The 17751-nt window shown below is 42.1% G+C and overlaps 1 protein-coding gene across 4 annotated transcripts; it reads left to right on the forward strand.

The window, feature by feature from the left end:
• Positions 1-363: 363 nt before the first annotated feature.
• LOC100273582 (DNA topoisomerase 3-alpha) lies at positions 364-12542 on the forward strand. 4 transcript variants are annotated; one of them, XM_008669535.3, is made up of 24 exons: positions 364-754; positions 2100-2278; positions 2359-2431; positions 3174-3296; positions 3369-3490; positions 3564-3636; positions 3753-3869; positions 3997-4080; positions 5686-5865; positions 5980-6108; positions 7951-8025; positions 8652-8741; positions 8888-8992; positions 9567-9601; positions 9683-9812; positions 9977-10029; positions 10105-10201; positions 10294-10332; positions 10462-10540; positions 10646-10717; positions 10938-11021; positions 11205-11363; positions 11446-11560; positions 12028-12542. In XM_008669535.3, exons 1-24 carry the CDS (start codon positions 458-460, stop codon positions 12257-12259), a joined length of 2742 nt encoding a protein of 913 aa, XP_008667757.1. In that variant the 5' UTR covers positions 364-457; the 3' UTR covers positions 12260-12542. The 4 variants fall into 4 exon arrangements, with proteins under 4 accessions (XP_008667757.1, XP_008667760.1, NP_001347209.1 ...); NM_001360280.1 differs by having other exon boundaries at positions 422-754; positions 11440-11560; positions 12028-12440; XM_008669544.4 differs by having other exon boundaries at positions 642-754; positions 924-2278; positions 11440-11560; positions 12028-12440.
• The last annotated feature ends 5209 nt before the right edge of the window (positions 12543-17751 follow it).

Raw genomic sequence — 17751 nt, forward strand, 5'->3', positions numbered from 1 at the left:
TTATTCATACCTACTTATCTAACATAATATCCATATCTTTATATTTTATTTTCTTCCTCCCAATTTATAACTCGGTTGACTTTTTTATCATGTCTAACTTGCTCGTCTTATTCAAATTTTTACTAGAAAAATAAAAACTTAAAAACATACTTAAAGTATATTATATGTTAAACAATATTATTATAATAATTAATACTAATTATGATTTTTTCAATAAGGTTAAATACAGAGTAAAAAATTAAATAAATTATAAATTGGAATAGAGGGAGTATACTCTATACTCAATACTCAATTATACTATAAATGAAAAATATAGCAACAGTAACATTATGTATTGAGAGATACTGCAAACCCGCTACGCCAAACTGGAAAGTTCAAACCATTCCGAAATCCGAAACCTCCCGCGGTCTCGCCCCCACCCCTCACACCACCGCACCACCGGCCACCCCCTGCCCCGATGCAGCCCGACGGCGGCGGCGCGATTCGCGTGCTGAACGTGGCGGAGAAGCCGTCGGTGGCGAAGGCAGTGGCTGAGATCCTGTCGCGCCGCTCGGCGCAGTCGCGTGCGGGCCGGTCCCAGTACAACCGCATTTTCGAGTTCAACTACGCCATCAATGGCCGCGCCTGCCACATGCTCGTCACCTCCGTCACGGGCCACCTCATGGAACTCGAATTCGATGACCGCTTCCGCCGCTGGCACTCCTGCGACCCCGCCGAACTTTTCCACGCCCCAGTCCGCAAGTCCGTGCCCCAGGTACACTGCTCGTTCTCGCCGTTCCGCACGAGAATTACGCCGAACAGACGGTGGGCGCGTCTCTGAGCCCTGCGTATGACAGTTCGGGTTTGATTGGTTGGTGCGTGGGTACCTATCGGTTGTGAAGATGTCTTACATGGTCTGCATTCATACTGCTTTGATGTGCTAGAGTGGGAGCCCCGCTGAACAGTGGACGCGCGTTTCTCAACTATCGTGTGCCTGGCGGGTGGCGCACTGGGTTGTTTGGTTGGCCTTCAAGCAACGCTTTTCCTGGCGCGAGCAGTGCCCGCGGCTCCGATTTTTGATACTTGAAGCTACCATGGTTGCCAAGCCATGGGCAGCAACTTGCCTGGGAGGCCTCCAAGCAAACGAGCCCCAAATGATGTCTGATACTTGGAGTCATTGTCCAATTAGGGGAGGGGCACTTAAATGCTAAAATTGTAATTGTAGGCATATCATGATGGTTGCATGAAAGTGTAGATCATCCCATTTAGCAGTCAATCATGTCCTTTGTTTAAACAAGTTATGTAGAGATCAAATTATCAAAGTTTATTTAACACAATCATTTGATTTGCAGGCCTGGTGTAGTGGTGAGAGCTGTCTCATTGAGTCACCAGGTCGCGCGTTCGAAGCAGTCTTTCCGTATTTGCAAGGCTTACCTCGGTTTATCCCTTCCCTAGACTCAAGCCTCCAGCACTGGATCTGTCTCTTTTTTATTTGATATGCAGTCCTTGCAGGGTTTTAACCTAGAATGATAGCCTTGTAACTAGCATCTACTGCACCGCATGCAGATAAATATTTAGGCTAACAAGGAGAAAAAACAACTGATCACTTCAAGTCAAATGACTTTGCATCATTCATGTAGTTAAGAGCATAGTTGCCATGGATTTGATTCTAACATAATGCTTGCTTGGTGTTCTTCATGATGACATAAGTAGTCATTCTTTCTTATAAACTCCTGGCACAGTGGCTAGAAGCCTTTCCCACTTCCACTGAGCCAAAGATTCTGAGTTCAACGCAACCTCTCTGAAAAAAAATACAGGGGTAAGACTTGTCTCGGTTATCCCTTCCTCAGACCCCACTCATGTGGGAGCTACCAACACTAGGTCTGCCCTTTCTTGTAAACTCCTCTCTCCCTGTATGGATGAATTTGTTCATGAACATGCAAGCATGGGTTGACTGGCATGTTCAATTGTCTATCTTCAGCTGTCATGTTGTGCTAGCTTATATTGAGATTATTTTCTTCATAAATAAAGATTGTGGCATTTTCATGATGTTATTATAACTTCTTGGATGTTGTTGCTGTTGGGATCTATTCTTGAATTTGTCCCTTCAATATATGCAGGACAAGCAGGCCATAAAACAAACTTTGGAAGAAGAAGCTAGGAGATGCCAGTGGCTGGTGCTATGGCTTGATTGTGATAGAGAGGGTGAGAACATAGCATATGAAGTGATCGATGTTTGTACACGTGCCAACAGTCATCTTAACATTTGGAGGGCTCGCTTCTCAGCTTTGATTGATAGGTATTGATTTTTCTGGATGTTGATGGTCTCCTTCCCTCTATACGTTACAAGGATTTTCTAAAAACATTATGAAACTGCAGGGAGATACATGAATCTGTGCAACATCTTGGCAGGCCCAACAAGCTCTTTGCAGATGCTGTGGATGCAAGACAGGTGATTTGAGCTGTCAGAGCATCTCCAACAATGTGACCTATAAAAATGTCCTATAATTTAAAAATGAGTATATTTTATAGAATTTAGGGCACCAACAAAACATTCCGCTCTAACAGTAAAGTCTCAAATCTAGATTATAGGGCAGCCCACTATGATGTAGTATATTTGAGACACTTGAAAGGGTTGCCTATATTTTTTTGACCAAATTTTATGAAATGAGACACTGTTGGAGTAGTTTTTCTGCGTAGAGCCTCATATTTTAATTTGAGGCACCTGTTTGAGTCATTGGAGATGCTCTCACTGGGTTTAAATACTGCTGCTGATGTTTCACATACTTGAATTCAATCACAACTTTCTATTACTAACCAATGTAAAATGCTCCAGTCTATCAGATTGGAGCATTTTTTACTGCATGTTTCCTTTAATACCTGTAGCTTTAAAATCCAATCAAATAAATCTAAAAGCAGCAGGTTTGCTAGTATATTTTGTTAGTGTGTATAATGTATATGCATAGTTCTCTCTTTCTCATCTTCTATTGTAATTTATCTAGAATCTAGGGTTCTTCCTGTAAAGTTACCATATGTACTTTTGCCCTTTGGGCCCTATGGAATAGACAAGTTGCCATTTCATTCCTCTCTAACATATTTATTTTGCCAATTTTTTTGTGTCAAATGGATGACCATTTGCCTGTTCATTCTTACTTCTTGATAAGCTAAGACAAATAATAAGAAACTATGTACAGGAAATTGACCTTCGCATTGGTGCCTCCTTCACAAGGTTTCAAACCATGCTGTTAAAGGATGCATTTGTAATTGATGTGACTGGGGATGAGAGAAGTTTGGTTCTGAGCTATGGTCCTTGTCAGGTACTTCACTTATCAAAGCTACTGCACATATGCTGATTTCCTTTTTTTCTGAAATTTTCTTATTCATTGCAGTTTCCAACCCTAGGATTCATTGTTGAGCGTTTCTGGGAGATTCAAGCTCATGAACCTGAAGAGTTCTGGACAATAAATTGTACTCATACTTCAGATGAAGGCACTGCATCTTTTGGTTGGATGTAAGATGACATTTAGAAGTTCTTCTGTCATTTTCGTAATGGAGGGCATATGACCTTTTCTTGTTCTTGGCAGACGTGGTCATTTGTTTGATTATTCATGTGCTATTAGTATCTATGAAATGTGTGTTTCAGAACCAATGGCAACAGTGAGTGCTTTCTGATCTATTTGGTTAACATCAATAGTTTGAAATTAAAATGTCTTTGCTAACAATGGATGGATCTGTAGTAACACTTCTTATTTGTTTTGTATTGTTCATTGCAGGTACAAAATGTTAGGAATCAAGAGAAGCTAAAATACCCCCCATATCCACTAAGTACAGTGGAGCTTCAGAAACGTGCTTCTAGGTACTTTAGAATGAGTTCAGAGCACACAATGAAGGTCTAAGAATATCTTGTCTTATAGTTTTAATTTCCCTTCCAGTTCCACTATCTAATAATGGACATACCTCAGTAGCTTCGTTGTTTGCTTGTTTTTTCTTTGGTGGTCTCTTCCCTTTCAACACCAGGTGGCTGAAGAACTTTATCAAGCTGGATTCATTAGTTATCCGAGGACAGAAACTGATAACTTCTCCCCAAACACTGACCTGCATGTTAGTATTGGATTTTACTTGTTTGACTTGTTTCAAATTCTTTCTTTTTGTTTTCTTGATGATTTTGCTTACAGTTAACAGTTTCTTGTTTACACCTATAACTTTGCTTGACAATTGACATCGTTAAACAATACACCAATACTAGTTTCTTTGAAAAGTGATAAGGAATATGTTCTCATACAGTTGGTCCACAGCACACGCAAGTTTTTTTTTTTGACTTTTTTCAGTCGCAGCAACATGTTTCTCCTAGTCGCTCCCATCACATTAAGACAATGGATTATTAGTCATTCATTGATAAAATCCCACTGAGAAAATTGTAAAAATGAACTCCGTCGGGTCTATGTCTTACTCATAATGATTACAACATGGTTTTTAAAGCGGTAAGGCGGTCCAAGGCGTTGGACCACCGCCTAGGCGGCGAGGTAGGCGGGCAAGGCGCCTAGGCGTTAGACCACCGCCCGGACGCCTAGGCGACGCCTTAATAACAGTGGATTACAGTTATTTACCTTTCCTTATTTATTTTTCTCAATTTGTTGCTCTTGTTGTATCATTTTCCCTTTTAAATGTATGTCCATCCTTGACCTAGGCAATTGTCCCATCACATTAAGACAAAGGATTATTAGTCATTCATTGATGAAATCCCACTGAGAAAATTGTAAAATGCACTCCATATGGTCTCTGCCTTACAGTGAATACACTCATGACTCATTTACCTTTCCTTATTTACTTTTTCTCGATTTGTTACTTTTGCTGTATCATTTTCCCTTTTGAATCAAAGTTTTGCTAGGCGCTAGGCGGAATCTAGGCGATGACCCATAGCCTAGGGACTAGTCCAGCCTAGGCTTGCCTAGGCGATGCTAGGCGTTTTTCTAGGCGTTTTGCCAACTTATATAATATATACATTTATATATAAAAAAATAGGCAACACTCATCTGAGTTCAAGCCAACAGTCAATAAATTAGAAACTGAAAATGGGAATAAGAGAGGAGATGAGAGGAGAGAAGCAGGGGACGAGGAAAAAAGCAAGCAGCTACAGGGGTCTGGCGTACAGGAAAAAAGCAAGCAGCTACAGGGTCTGGCGTACAGGAAAAAAACAAGCAGCTACAGGGGTCTGGCGTACAGGAAAAAAGCAAGCAGCTACAGGGGTCTTCTCTACCGCGTGTTTTCTCTCTTTCCTTCCTTTTTTTGGCGTACAACTTCTTTTTCTGGCGTACATTCCTTTACTCTGCCGCGCGCCAGCCTTTTCTCTACCGCGCGCGTCCTATTTTCTCCCCCGCGCGCGCCATTTTCTCTCCTGCGCGCGCGCAACCTTTTCCCGCCCGCCATTTTCACTCTGCCGCGCGCCAGCCTTTTCTCTACCGCGCGCGTCCTATTTTCTCCCCCGCGCGCGCCTAGCTCGCCTACGCGGCCGCCTGGGCTCCCGGGCGCGCGGAATCGCTGCGGAATCGCCGCTCGGCGCCGCCTAGGCGCTCCAAACGCCTAGCAGCCCGCCTACCCCCCTAGTCCAGGCGGGAGGCCGTGGCCTAGCGCCTAGGCGCGCCTAGGCGCGTCGTAATCGTGGATTTTCAAAACCCTGTTTTGAATACATGTCTATCCTTGACCTAGGCAATCGTACGTGAACAAGTGAATCATCCAGTTTGGGGAGCATATGCTCAGCGACTTCTAAATCCTGAAGCAAGACTTTGGAGGAATCCCAGTAATGGTGGTCATGATGACAAGGCACATCCTCCTATTCATCCAACCAAATTTTCAGAAGGTGAAAGAAACTGGAGTCCAGACCACACTGTATGTTGTGTTTCTGAACAACTGAGAAATCAAGTGCCTTTTCAAGTGTTGTTTATAAACTTTCCTATACAACTCTAATAATTTTTTGTTTATCTTGTTATATCTGGCGTCCAGAGATTGTATGAGTTTGTTGTCCGACATTTCCTTGCATGTTGCTCTCAACCGGCCGTTGGAGCTGAAACAACTGTGGAAATTGACATAGCTGGTGAACAGTTTAATGCATCAGGGCGTGTCATACTTGCTGTGAGTATCCTGTTTTGTTGCTTGCCTTTAATTGGCCACCAATGATATCAATACTTCAAACGAACATATTCCTTCAGTTTCTCTGGTGCTACATGTCCTAGGATCTGTTGAAAAATTACTTCTGCCATTATTCTACACATCTGTAGAGTACAAGTAGGCTAAAATATGTAACCAGCAAGGTCTAATGATGCAAGTTAGTACACAGATGTAGCATTAGCAGATTTCCTTAATGTGAAGCTACACTATAAGGCCTGGATAGTTGTTTCTATATGAGCATGAAGCTGTGAAACCCCTTTAAGAATTCTAATTTTGCCAATTTTAGTACGCTAATATTTATTCAAAATGGAAAAGGTAAGGGGGGAATTTCTGCAAATGTGAATTGGACAACTAACATGCATGTCCTCTTTTTGGTTTTACCAAAAAGGTATTTTAGTAACAAAAAAATTGCTAGTGTTAGTGTTTTATTTGAATGTGCCTTCATTTGAATATACAGCTTTAACTGATTTGCTGTGAGAAGGGTCAAAGGTCATTTATGCAATGGTGCTGGGTCAATTATACCTAATATCTTTGAATGGGAGGAGTATTTTGTTAATAAATGTGTGGTTCATATTGAAGTGTATAAGTGGATTACCTACATTTTCCTAATAGCTTAAGCTTTTAGGTTAAACTGGTCAGTGTGTCCACTCTAACATGGTATCAGAGTCAGAGGTCTCGAGTTTGAATCCTGGCAGAGGCTTTATTTGTGCCTCTGCCCCTTTATTTCCACGTTTGTACCTTTCTTTGTGGCTGCATGTGAGTGGGGGTGTTGAAGTGTTTAAGTCATGGTTATTAAAGCGGTAAAACGTTAAAACGTTATGAACGAACGTTGAAACGTCTTTTCAGACATTACATAAAATTTCAATTATAGAATATGTTCATACATAAGTTAAGTACTTGAGTTTGAGTTCACAAAACAAAATGAAACAGATCAAGTTCAACCACACAAGTTACAACTTGTATATATGATCAGTAACCATAAACTCCTAATGACTGAAAGTCTGAAACTAGGGAGGGCATCACTGTCTGAACTGGAAGACTGAACCTGGAACTCTTGATGATTGAAAGTCTAAAACTAGGGAGGGTGGCGCTTCACTGGCCTGGCAGCGCTGGAATGTTGGAGGATGGAGAGGGAGGAGGAGGCAGAGGAGAGGAGAGGAGAGGAGAGGAGGGAGGCTGTCAGCACTGGACGCCTGGCAGCCCTGTGTATTTTTTGGCCTGTGAAAGGCCCAATAACACGTAGAACGTTCTGAACACGCCTAGAATGTCCGAAAACGAGAAAACGACGTTTAAGCGAAGTTTAAACGTGATAAACGGACGTTCTACGCGTTTTTGCTAAAACGACCGGACGTTTGTCGTTTAAACGACGTTTAAGCGAAGTTTTAATAACAATGGTTTGAGTTGAACTGGTTAATGCATTCACTCTATCAGTTCACGATTGTTCCTTCCTTATATTTGGTAGTATTTAATAATATGTACTCTCTCCTTTCCAAATTATAAGTTGTTCAGGTATAGACATAGTGTATAACTAGATGAATAGCAAAAGCTATGCAACTAGAAAAGCCTGAATAACTTATAATTTGGAACAGAGGAAGTATTTAACAAGTTCATTAGTAAACCAGTTAACCGTGGATACAGGAAAAACTGTTGTACCCAAGGAACCTCAGCAAGTCATCTTTTTTTCACTTTCATATATTATTTATGTATTATCACGAAAATTCATACTGATAATAGGATGCTTCCATTAGTTGCTTCACCTGGATCTGGCGATTGTTCTTCTTTCAAAGAAATGTTTTCTTCTTGTAGAAAAATTATCTGGATGTTTACCGCTTTGACTCATGGGGTGGAACGTTACTTCCAACATACAACATTGGGCAGCAGGTTTGCTGTAGTTATATTTCACACTGCACATTTTTTTTGGTTAAGTCATTTTCTTACTAAGATTTTATTGTGCATGACGGTTAACAAAAACTGGTTAAAGACTGCAGATAAATTCATAATATGAATTGAAAATATGGCCCTTTCTCTGTATTAATAAGTTAATATTACTAATGATGTATATCTAAAAATATGCAATATGTGCAGCCGTGTGTAATTTGTTGCAATATGTATGGAGTTACTCAATATTAGGCCGAACCATTCACGTCTCGTAAAATGAAGCGGTGCTCCAGCAGAATGCGAGCAGGAGAGAGAACGCGTGAATATGTGGCACGAAGGAAGGGAGCGTGGATGATGTGTAGCCACATACACAGTCTACTGGATGTGCTACAGTGTATTTTGATTGCGCAAATTGCCGATGCAAACTCAGATACGGCAGCTGCTGGAAATAGCCTTAGTTGGGTCTATTGTGGACCTCTATTTTTCTTCTTAATATAATGACGCCTCGTGCGCGTTCGAGAAACATAGTTGCTTGATTTATCTTAGAGATGACATTGATATCCAACTTTTTGTATCCTTTATTAACCAAATACAAAACTAACTTGACCTATCAATTCAAAATCATGCAGTTTGTTCCGACAACTTTAACACTTGATTCTGGAGTGACTCGGCCACCGCCTCTTCTGGCTGAAGCCGACCTTCTTAGCTGTATGGATAAAGTAAAAAAATCCTTCTTTTAACCCACGTTGTATTTTTTTATGGCAATAACTTCGTATTCAGAATTGGTGGATTGTGCCACTTAATGCATCTACATATCCATAATTTAAAATCATGCAGATTTGACATTTTCTTATTATATTTCCAGGCAGGAATTGGCACTGATGCAACCATGCATGATCACATAAAAAAGTTGCTTGACCGTTGTTATGCAACCAAAGATGAAAACACACGTTTCTCCCCGACAAATCTTGTATGTAGATGCCATGTAACTATCTTATTTGATCTTTTTTTCATCTACAGTCTTCACTATGGAATGCTTGCTTCTTGAAAAAAATAAAGTTATGCTAAAAAAGAATAAACACAGACCTGCATTCTTGTTTTGGCTAGCATACTGTAGCATAGTATCCAGATCACTAGAGCCATGTATGCCTCCATTAAATCCTCTTTTTTTGTGCGGAAAGTACTCTTATCCTTATGAGAGTTCTACTATTTGATGTCCAAAAGCAATTTTTATTTTTTTGTTTATGTAAGAGATGCATACTTTCCACGGTATACTTGCATTTTAATCTAATAATGACGTTTGTTCTGCCCCCCCCTCCATTGATATAGTTTCTGATGATCCACTTTGTTGTGAATTCGCAAATAACAATGAGCTAGAGCCTATGGCTTAGAAGTAAGATCGTGATTATTCCACATTATATAAGATTAATTATTCCAATTCATGAGTAATATTGCCAACTTTTGAGTTCATTTGTCTTCTTGAAACATAATCTTTTTCTTTTTTAATAATGAAACAAACTTACGATTTTTTGGGAAAAATGTAGGGTGAGGCATTGGTGATGGGTTATGATGAAATGGGGTGAGTTGACTCTTAAAGTTGCTGCACTTACTGAATATATAAAGGATGATCTGGTTGCTTTGCTCAAACACTACTTTTTAGGTATGAGCTTTGGAAGCCTTATTTAAGATCAATGATGGAAGCTGATATGAAATCAGTTAGCGTGGGTACTAAGAGTAAATCAGAAGTACTTGAGAGTTGTTTGCAGCAGATGAAGGCCTGTTTTCTTGACGTAAGTTGTAAATTTCTTGTATTTCATGATACATGTACATACTATTGTAATATTAAAACCATCGCAAAAGAAACAAAACAATGACATTGCGACTATTTTATTATACACATTTCTGAATCTGTATACTGTAATTTGATTCGATGGTGGTTATTGGTGCTATACAGGCAAGGGTGAAGAAAGCAAAACTCCTTGATGCAATGGGGACATTCTTTGCAAGGTGTTTGATTGGATTCATAAGCCATTCTTTACTTTGTATGAATTCCTGCCTTGAACTTGCCCTTTTATTTTCTAGGTCTAATAGGCCTATAAATGAAACTCAAAATCCAGTAGAGGTTGTGAGGCCTTGTGGTGCATGCAATGGATCTGAAATGTTGCTTAAGCGAAGGGCGGTAAGTTGTTCCGTAGTGACACTTTTCTTTCTTTTCTAGAGAAATTGGCATTACTCTATATAAATGCTTGAACTTTTCTTCTTTTCTGTCAGAGTGGTGAATTTATGGTTGGGTGCCGAAGTTATCCACAAGTGAGTAACATGGTATTTTGATAGAACTAAATTACCTTATTATGCTGGAAAATGGAACGTAGAACTGAAGTCACTGACACGGTAATTTCTGCAATGAGTTTGACATTAATAGCCGTGTTGATTTTTCAGTGTAGAAACGTGGTATGGCTCCCAGGATCTCTTTCAGAAGCGGCTGTAACTAATCAAGTTTGTCCTATCTGCGCACCAGGTCATCTTAGAGTCCCATTTGTTGACCCTGATTTATGTTGGTTATTGTTTAGTTTTCCCATTGCCATTCCGCTCAAATTGTATGGCAACTCTACCACACCTACAGGCCCTGTTTATAAGATTCAATTCAAGTTCCGTCGGAGGGATATTCCACCAAATTTCGATGTTGATCACCTAGGTAAACTGTACTAAATGCATTATCCAAACTCCAGGCAAATTTTTAATTTTTCTTCACACACACAATTGTATGGTTTTTGTTGGGTTTCAACTACCCTGGACTAAAAGGCTTTGTTGTTGTTGTTCTTTACTGTTAGATCTATTGGTTTTTCTACGCTTTGTGGTTTTATTGAGTACTGTTGTTAACTCTATCCATGTGCTTATAGTCGTTTTTGTGATAGGTTGTGTTGGTGGTTGTGATGATATCCTCAAAGACCTTATGGAGATAAGTAGGTTTGGAAGTCGCAGCCAGGCTGCAACACCAGGTTTTTGAATCTCTGATCTCTGATTGATATATGGGCTCATCTTTTTTATTGCTCTAAATGCGATGCACTTGTTTCTGTTGAACCTACCCCCATCTATCTCCAGTATTCAGGTTCTACTAAAACAACCAGTGTAATTTTCATTCTAAAATATTTAATTACTTCTGTGACCATATTACTTCACAGCAAGAGGACCAACACCAAATGGTGTGGGTCAGGGGACTCCAAGACAGGATTTACATACTATTTTTCGTCCGGCAAGCCAGCTTAATAATGATAACCCATCGGTTATGCATTCTCAAGGTTTCCGTTCAACCCATACCCAAAATCCAAGTAATGCATCAGGTATCTGACTGTCTATGCTGCTCATTCTGCAATGGTATACAAAGCTGCTACCTTATTATTCACAAGTTACATTCAGATGCAGGTCAAGTGCTGTGCACCTCATGTGGAGCGCTTTGCATATCACGAATTGCTAATACAGAGGCTAACAGGGGGAGGAGGTTCTACAAATGTCAAGATCCTGGCTGTGGCTTCTTCAAGTACGTGGCGTCCTTTACATTTAGTATATTACATTGCCGTATGCATATTCATCTGGTACCATGGAGAATAGATTTAGTTTGTCTATACAGTTGAACCCGTGCCATGAGTGTTGCATATCATTATCTGCGCAGTTGGCTGTGGGCCTGTGGCAAGGGTGGTATAACATGCTTTTGTGCATGCTATATACTCTGAGCAAATGATTCATGTATTTACTCAGGCCCTGATTGGTTCTCAGGAATTCGAGAATAATCTAATAATGAAACCAGAACCACTTTCTAGATAATTATTTCAATTCATGGGATCCAAACAGGCCTTCACATTTTTCTTTAAAATGAGGTTTCACATTTTTTAGAGAGCCATTTTTATTTCGTGCTAGTAACCTTAGCTTACTACATCATGCAAAATTAGTAGATCACACGAGGTACCCGATTTGTTCCTCGTTTTACTTGATGTTTTGTGGGCCCAGATGGGAAGACGAAGTGGACAATGGTACGGGGAGAGGCCGCCGTGGGCGCGGCAGCAGCAGGCAGGCGTCTGCGTCTGCATCTGCAGGACGGAGAGGCGGAGGCCGGAGAGGCAGAGGCCGTAACGCTGACGGCGGGATGTTCGTTTCAGCGACGGGCGACACCGTGCTCGGCTGCTGCTTTAACTGCGGCGATCCTTCCCACTTCGCAAACGCCTGCCCGAACCGGAGATAGTTATCAGGGAGCTGCTCGCTATGCGTGTACAGAGACTGGCAGCGTCCGCCAAACGATGAAGCCTTCGGATGGTTTTCGTGTACTGAGGTGCATATAAGTGCACCTGACAAGCTCATTTTCTAGACAATTACTAATATTTTTAAACAAAATGCAGCTATTAGGCTGATGCTAGTTCAGCAAATCTGACGGCACTTATTTACAAAAGTTAGGGCGCGAAAAACTGACAAAGGAAGAGATGCAAACACGAGCTGATCTACTAAGGTTTCGATAACAAGTTTCTACTCATCGTTGTCCCTTTTAAAAAAGATCTTTAGAATTCCTTCCAATCTAATTTGTGGTTCATTTCGTCGTTCGTCGTAAGGTGACATAGCCTTCTATATGTGCCATGAGAAAACATCTAAGTCTAACATGAATGAAATTGCACATAACGTAGCGCTCGTGGATAGTATCATCTTATTAAAAATGAAGGAGGACGGTCAGTTGATTCATCTATAAAAGAAGAGTAATATCAGACTGGGGACCTTTGTGTTTCTTTTGTCGTTCGGTCGTCAAGGGGCCCCACCGGGGAGGCCAGCAGTAGCACACGTGTCTATGCTAGTCAGGGTGGCCGAGCCCGTGGTAGAATAGAAGGGGTATCACCGGATCCGACCGGGAAGGCCACGACGGATCTGGCATAAAGGCGACAATCCGGCCAAAGAGAAGGCGAATCTAGTCGGGGGAGGCCGCAACAACACTGGATCCGCCCAGGAAGTCCGTGGCAGGCTGGCAGTAACAGATCTAATGAAGGTGACGATGAAGGGGAAGGGTTGCACGAGCGAAAACGATAGCGTAGGGGTGAGCGGTGAGTTAAGTGCATCCTCTATCCTGTATGGCTCAATAGAAGACACAAAAGAGTAATGTTCACAAAAATGAGCAACTCGAGATCTAGTGGTTACCCCATTGTGAATGTCACCAAGAATGGAGTTGATGGGATGATCTCTTTGAATTGCTTGGTGGACTCTTGAGTGTGGTGGGTTTTTATCCTGAATTTCTTGATCATCTTCGTCTCCCCCTTGATCAATGTCCTCTTCTTGAGGTGGCTCATCGTCTTGATCTTCATCCTCTTCTTGTTGAGCCATGTCCTCATCTTGAGTTGGTGGAGATGCTTGTTTAGAAGATGATGGTTGATCTTGTGCTTGTGGAGGCTCTTCGGATTCTTTTGGACATACATCCCCAATGGACATGTTCCTAAGCGCTACGCATGGAGCCTCTTCATCATCTAGTTCATCAAGATCAACCTGCTCCACTTGGGAGACATTAGTCTCATCAAACACAATGTCACAAGAAACTTCAACTAATCCAGTGGATTTGTTGAAGACTCTATATGCCCTTGTGTTTGAGTCATAACCAAGTAAAAAAACCTTCTACTGCTTTAGGAGCAAATTTATAATTTCTACCTCTTTTAATAAGAATAAAGCATTTGCTCCCAAAAACTCTAAAATAAGAAACATTGAGCTTTTTACCGGTAAGGAGTTTATATGATGTTTTCTTGAGGATTCGGTGAAGGTAGAGTCGGTTGATGGAGTAGCAAACGGTGTTAATTGTCTCCGCCCAAAACCGATCGAGTGTCTTGTACTCATCAAGCATGGTCCTTGCCATATCCAAAAGAGTTATATTCTTCCTCTCCACTACACCATTTTGTTGATGTGTGTAGGGAGAAGAGAACTCATGCTTGATGCCCTCCTCCTCAAGAAAGCCTTCAATTTGAGAGTTCTTGAACTCCGTTCCATTGTCGCTTCTAATTTTCTTGATTCTCAATCCGAACTCATTTTGAGCCCGTCTCAAGAATCTCTTTAAGGTCTCTTGGGTTTGAGATGTTTCCTGTAAAAAGAATACCAAGTCAAGCGAGAATAATCATCCACAATAACAAGATAATGCTTACTCCCGTCGATGCTTATGTAAGCGATCTGGCCAAATAGATCCATGTGGAGTAGCTCAAGCGGCATGTCGGTTATCATGATGTTCTTGTGTGGATGATGAGCTCCAATTTGCTTCCCTCCTTGACATGCGCTACAAATCCTGTCTTCCTCAAAATGAACATTTGTTAGTCCTAAAATGTGCTCTCCCTTTAGAAGTTTGTGAAGATTCTTCATCCCAACATGAGCAAGTCGGCGATGCCAGAGCCAACCCATGTTAGTCTTAGTAATTAAGCAAATGTCTAGTTCAACATTGTTATCATTGAAATCAACTAGATATAGTTGACCATCTCACACACCCTTAAAAGTTATTGAATCATCACTTCTTCTAAAGACAGTGGTAACTCATTTTTCATAATTGAGAAACAAAAAGCAAGTTTTAATCTAAAGAATCTACAAGAAAAACATTGGAAATGGAATGGTCAGGAGAAATAGCAATTTTACCCAATCCTTTGACCAAACCTTGATTTCCATCCCCGAGTGTGATTGCTCTTTGGGGATTATCATTTTTCTCATATGAGGAGAACATCATTTTCTCCCCTGTCATGTGGTTTGTGCACCCGCTATCGATTATCCAACTTGTCCCGCTGGATGCATAAACCTACAAAACAAATTTAGGCCTTGTTCTTAGTTACCCAAACGGTCTTGGGTCCTTTCACATTAGAAACAAGCGCCTTGGGTATCCAAACACAAGCCTTGGAACTTTTATGTTTACCCCCAATATATTTGGCAACTACCTTGCCTGATTTGTTAGTTAGTACAAAATATGCATCGAAAGTTTTGAATGAAATCTTATGTTCATTTGATGCATTTGCAATTTTCCTTTTAGCCATTTTAATATGGCATTTTAATATGAGTTGAATGCCTAGAGCTAGAAGCCTCATTACTATACATATAAGCATGATGAGAAATAGTACGAGTTTTTCTAGCGTGAATTTTCCTAATTTTGTGCTCAGGATAGTTCTCAGAATATAAAATGTAACCCTCTCTATCATGAACCATAGGAGCCTTACCCTTAACAAAATTAGATTGTCCACTCTTGGGGGCATTAAGTTTGATGTTGCTTTGGCTCCCTTGTTGGAAGCCAATGCCATCCTTAATGTCAGTGCGTCTCCCATTATAAAGCATACTACGAGTAAATTTGTATTTTTCATTTTCTAGTTCTTGCTCGGCAATTTTAGCATTTAATTTAGCTATTGATCATTTTGTTCTTTAATTATGGCAAGATGATCATTCATAGCTTCTATGTTAACATCTCTACATCTAGTGCAAATAGTAACATGCTCAACGGTAGATGTAGAAACATTGCAAGCATTCAATTCTTCAATCTTAGTAATTAAACTAGCATTTTCAGTTCGAAGACGAGAAATTGAATCATTGCAAATGTTAAGCTCTTTAGACAAGTTTTCACATTTTTCTACTTCAAAATCATAAGCATTTTTCAACTTAACAAATTTTTTATTTTCCTTAACGAGCAAGTCCTCTTGGCTTTCCAAGATATCATCCTTCTCGTTAATGGTTTCTATTAATTCATTTATTTTCTTCTTTTGATCCTTGGTAAGGTTTGCAAAAAGAGAAGTTAAATCATCATTATCATCACTAGAACTACCCTCATCATCAGAAGTAGTATATTTGGGGTATCTCTAAAGTGTACATTCTTCTTTTTACCGTCCTTAGCCATGAGGCATTTGTGGCCGATGTTGGGGAAGAGAAGGCCTTTGTTGACGGCGATGTTGGTGGCGTCCTTGTCAGAGGAGGAGTCGGTGGAGCTCTCGTCGGAGTCCCATTCCCGCCCCATGTGCGCCTCGCCACCCTTCTTCTTGTAGTATCTTTTCTTATCCATCTTCTTCCCTTTTGTCGGAGAGGGAAATCTCCGGCCGGGTGGCGGAATGCACCCGCCCTAATCCTAAGATGAGGAGGGGGCTTAAGAGTTTTGCTTGTTGGTAGATGAACGATGAACTCAAGAACTCACAAGAGTTTAGAGTGGTTCAGGCCGCCAGAGCGTAACACCCTACTCCACTGTGTAATGTATTGAGCTTGTTTGAACTTGTGAGCCCGAGCTAGGTCTAAGTGTGCTTGAGTCTGTGTCTGTCCGTTGTAACGTTGCATGCCTCCCCTTTTATAGCTCAAGGGGGCGCGTACAAGGGTGTTGAGCCCCGACATGTGGGCTCAGGAATATAACGGATGTAATACTTGGAGTTGCTAGAGCAATCTTCTTGCACCCTGACATCCGCGATCTGTGTGGTATTGGCGTGCAGGGGAAGCTTCCCTGGCAACACATAAGTGATGATGGTCCCAGTGCACCTTGCAGCACAGGCGTACTGTTTGGCAATGGACTGGACAGGCACGCCGCCTGCAGGATGGCCAGGACGCCGCCTGCCAGCTGAGTGGACAGGTCACAATAAATGCTGAGGCGGCTCATCGCCTGTCAGCAGGGTGGACGGGCGGCGCGTCCTCTCCACAATAAATGCAGAGACCGCGAGGCCTAGAGGCCTTACGTCAGGCTCCGCCCACTGGCTTACGTCACGAGCAACAAGCCACGTGGCAGCATCGGGTCTCCTCCTGAGCGAGGAGCGTAAGCGCACAGGATAAAGCCTGGGCACGTGTCAGTACCGGACCCTTGCTTAGGCCAGGGTATCCCCTGTCCCGGGACCTCATTATGGGTGGCCCGGACCTTATTCGGAGGGATCCGGACCCAATCCAAGGGACCCGACACACTTACTTGGGAGTCCCGGACCGTATTGGGGTCCGGGCTGTGCGTACAGGGGTCCGGTGCTTCCTCGTGGAGGTCCGGTCCAACTGATTGCAACATGGGATATATCATCTTTTCTGGCCACGTGGCACCCCTAGAGCCGTCCACGTGGTGGGGTCGGGTGCTGTTCACTGCGCGGCTAGAGATTGCCGCACGAGCACCGTGCCTTCATACTGTAGTAAGGGGTTGAAAGGGAAATGTGCCCTTGGGCCATTTCTAAGTGTTTTGGTGATTTAGTGTCCAACACAAGTGCCTAAGTGACAAATGGTGGACAAAGTACAAATCAAGTATAAAGGTATGTTTCTCAGACTTAGTACATTGTTTTAGTGACTAATGTATTGTGTCTAAGTGCTGGAAACAAGAGAAATCGAATTGGAGAAGAGATGACCTTGTTCAGCCAAAGCCAGCTCTGTCTGGGTGCACCGGACTGTCCGGTGGTGCACCGGACAGTGTCCGGTGTGCCAGGCTGGCTCAGGCGAACTTGCCGCTCTCAGGAATAAATTAACGGCGTACGACTATAATTCACCGGACTGTCCGGTGTGCACCGGACTGTCCGGTGAGCCAACGGTCGGCCGGGCCAACGGTCGGCTGCGCGATCCGCGCGAGACACATGGCCGAGCCAACAGTCGGGAGGGGGCACCGGACTGTCCGGTGTGCACCGGACAGTGTCCGATGCGCCAACGGCTCCAAGGCTGCCAACGGTCAGCTTCGCCAAATAAGGAAGGAAATCCGCACCGGACAGTGTCCGGTGGTGCACCGGACTGTCCGGTGCGCCAGGCGACAGA

Source organism: Zea mays, chromosome 1 (genome assembly GCF_902167145.1).
Source record: "Zea mays cultivar B73 chromosome 1, Zm-B73-REFERENCE-NAM-5.0, whole genome shotgun sequence".
NCBI lineage: Eukaryota > Viridiplantae > Streptophyta > Magnoliopsida > Poales > Poaceae > Zea > Zea mays.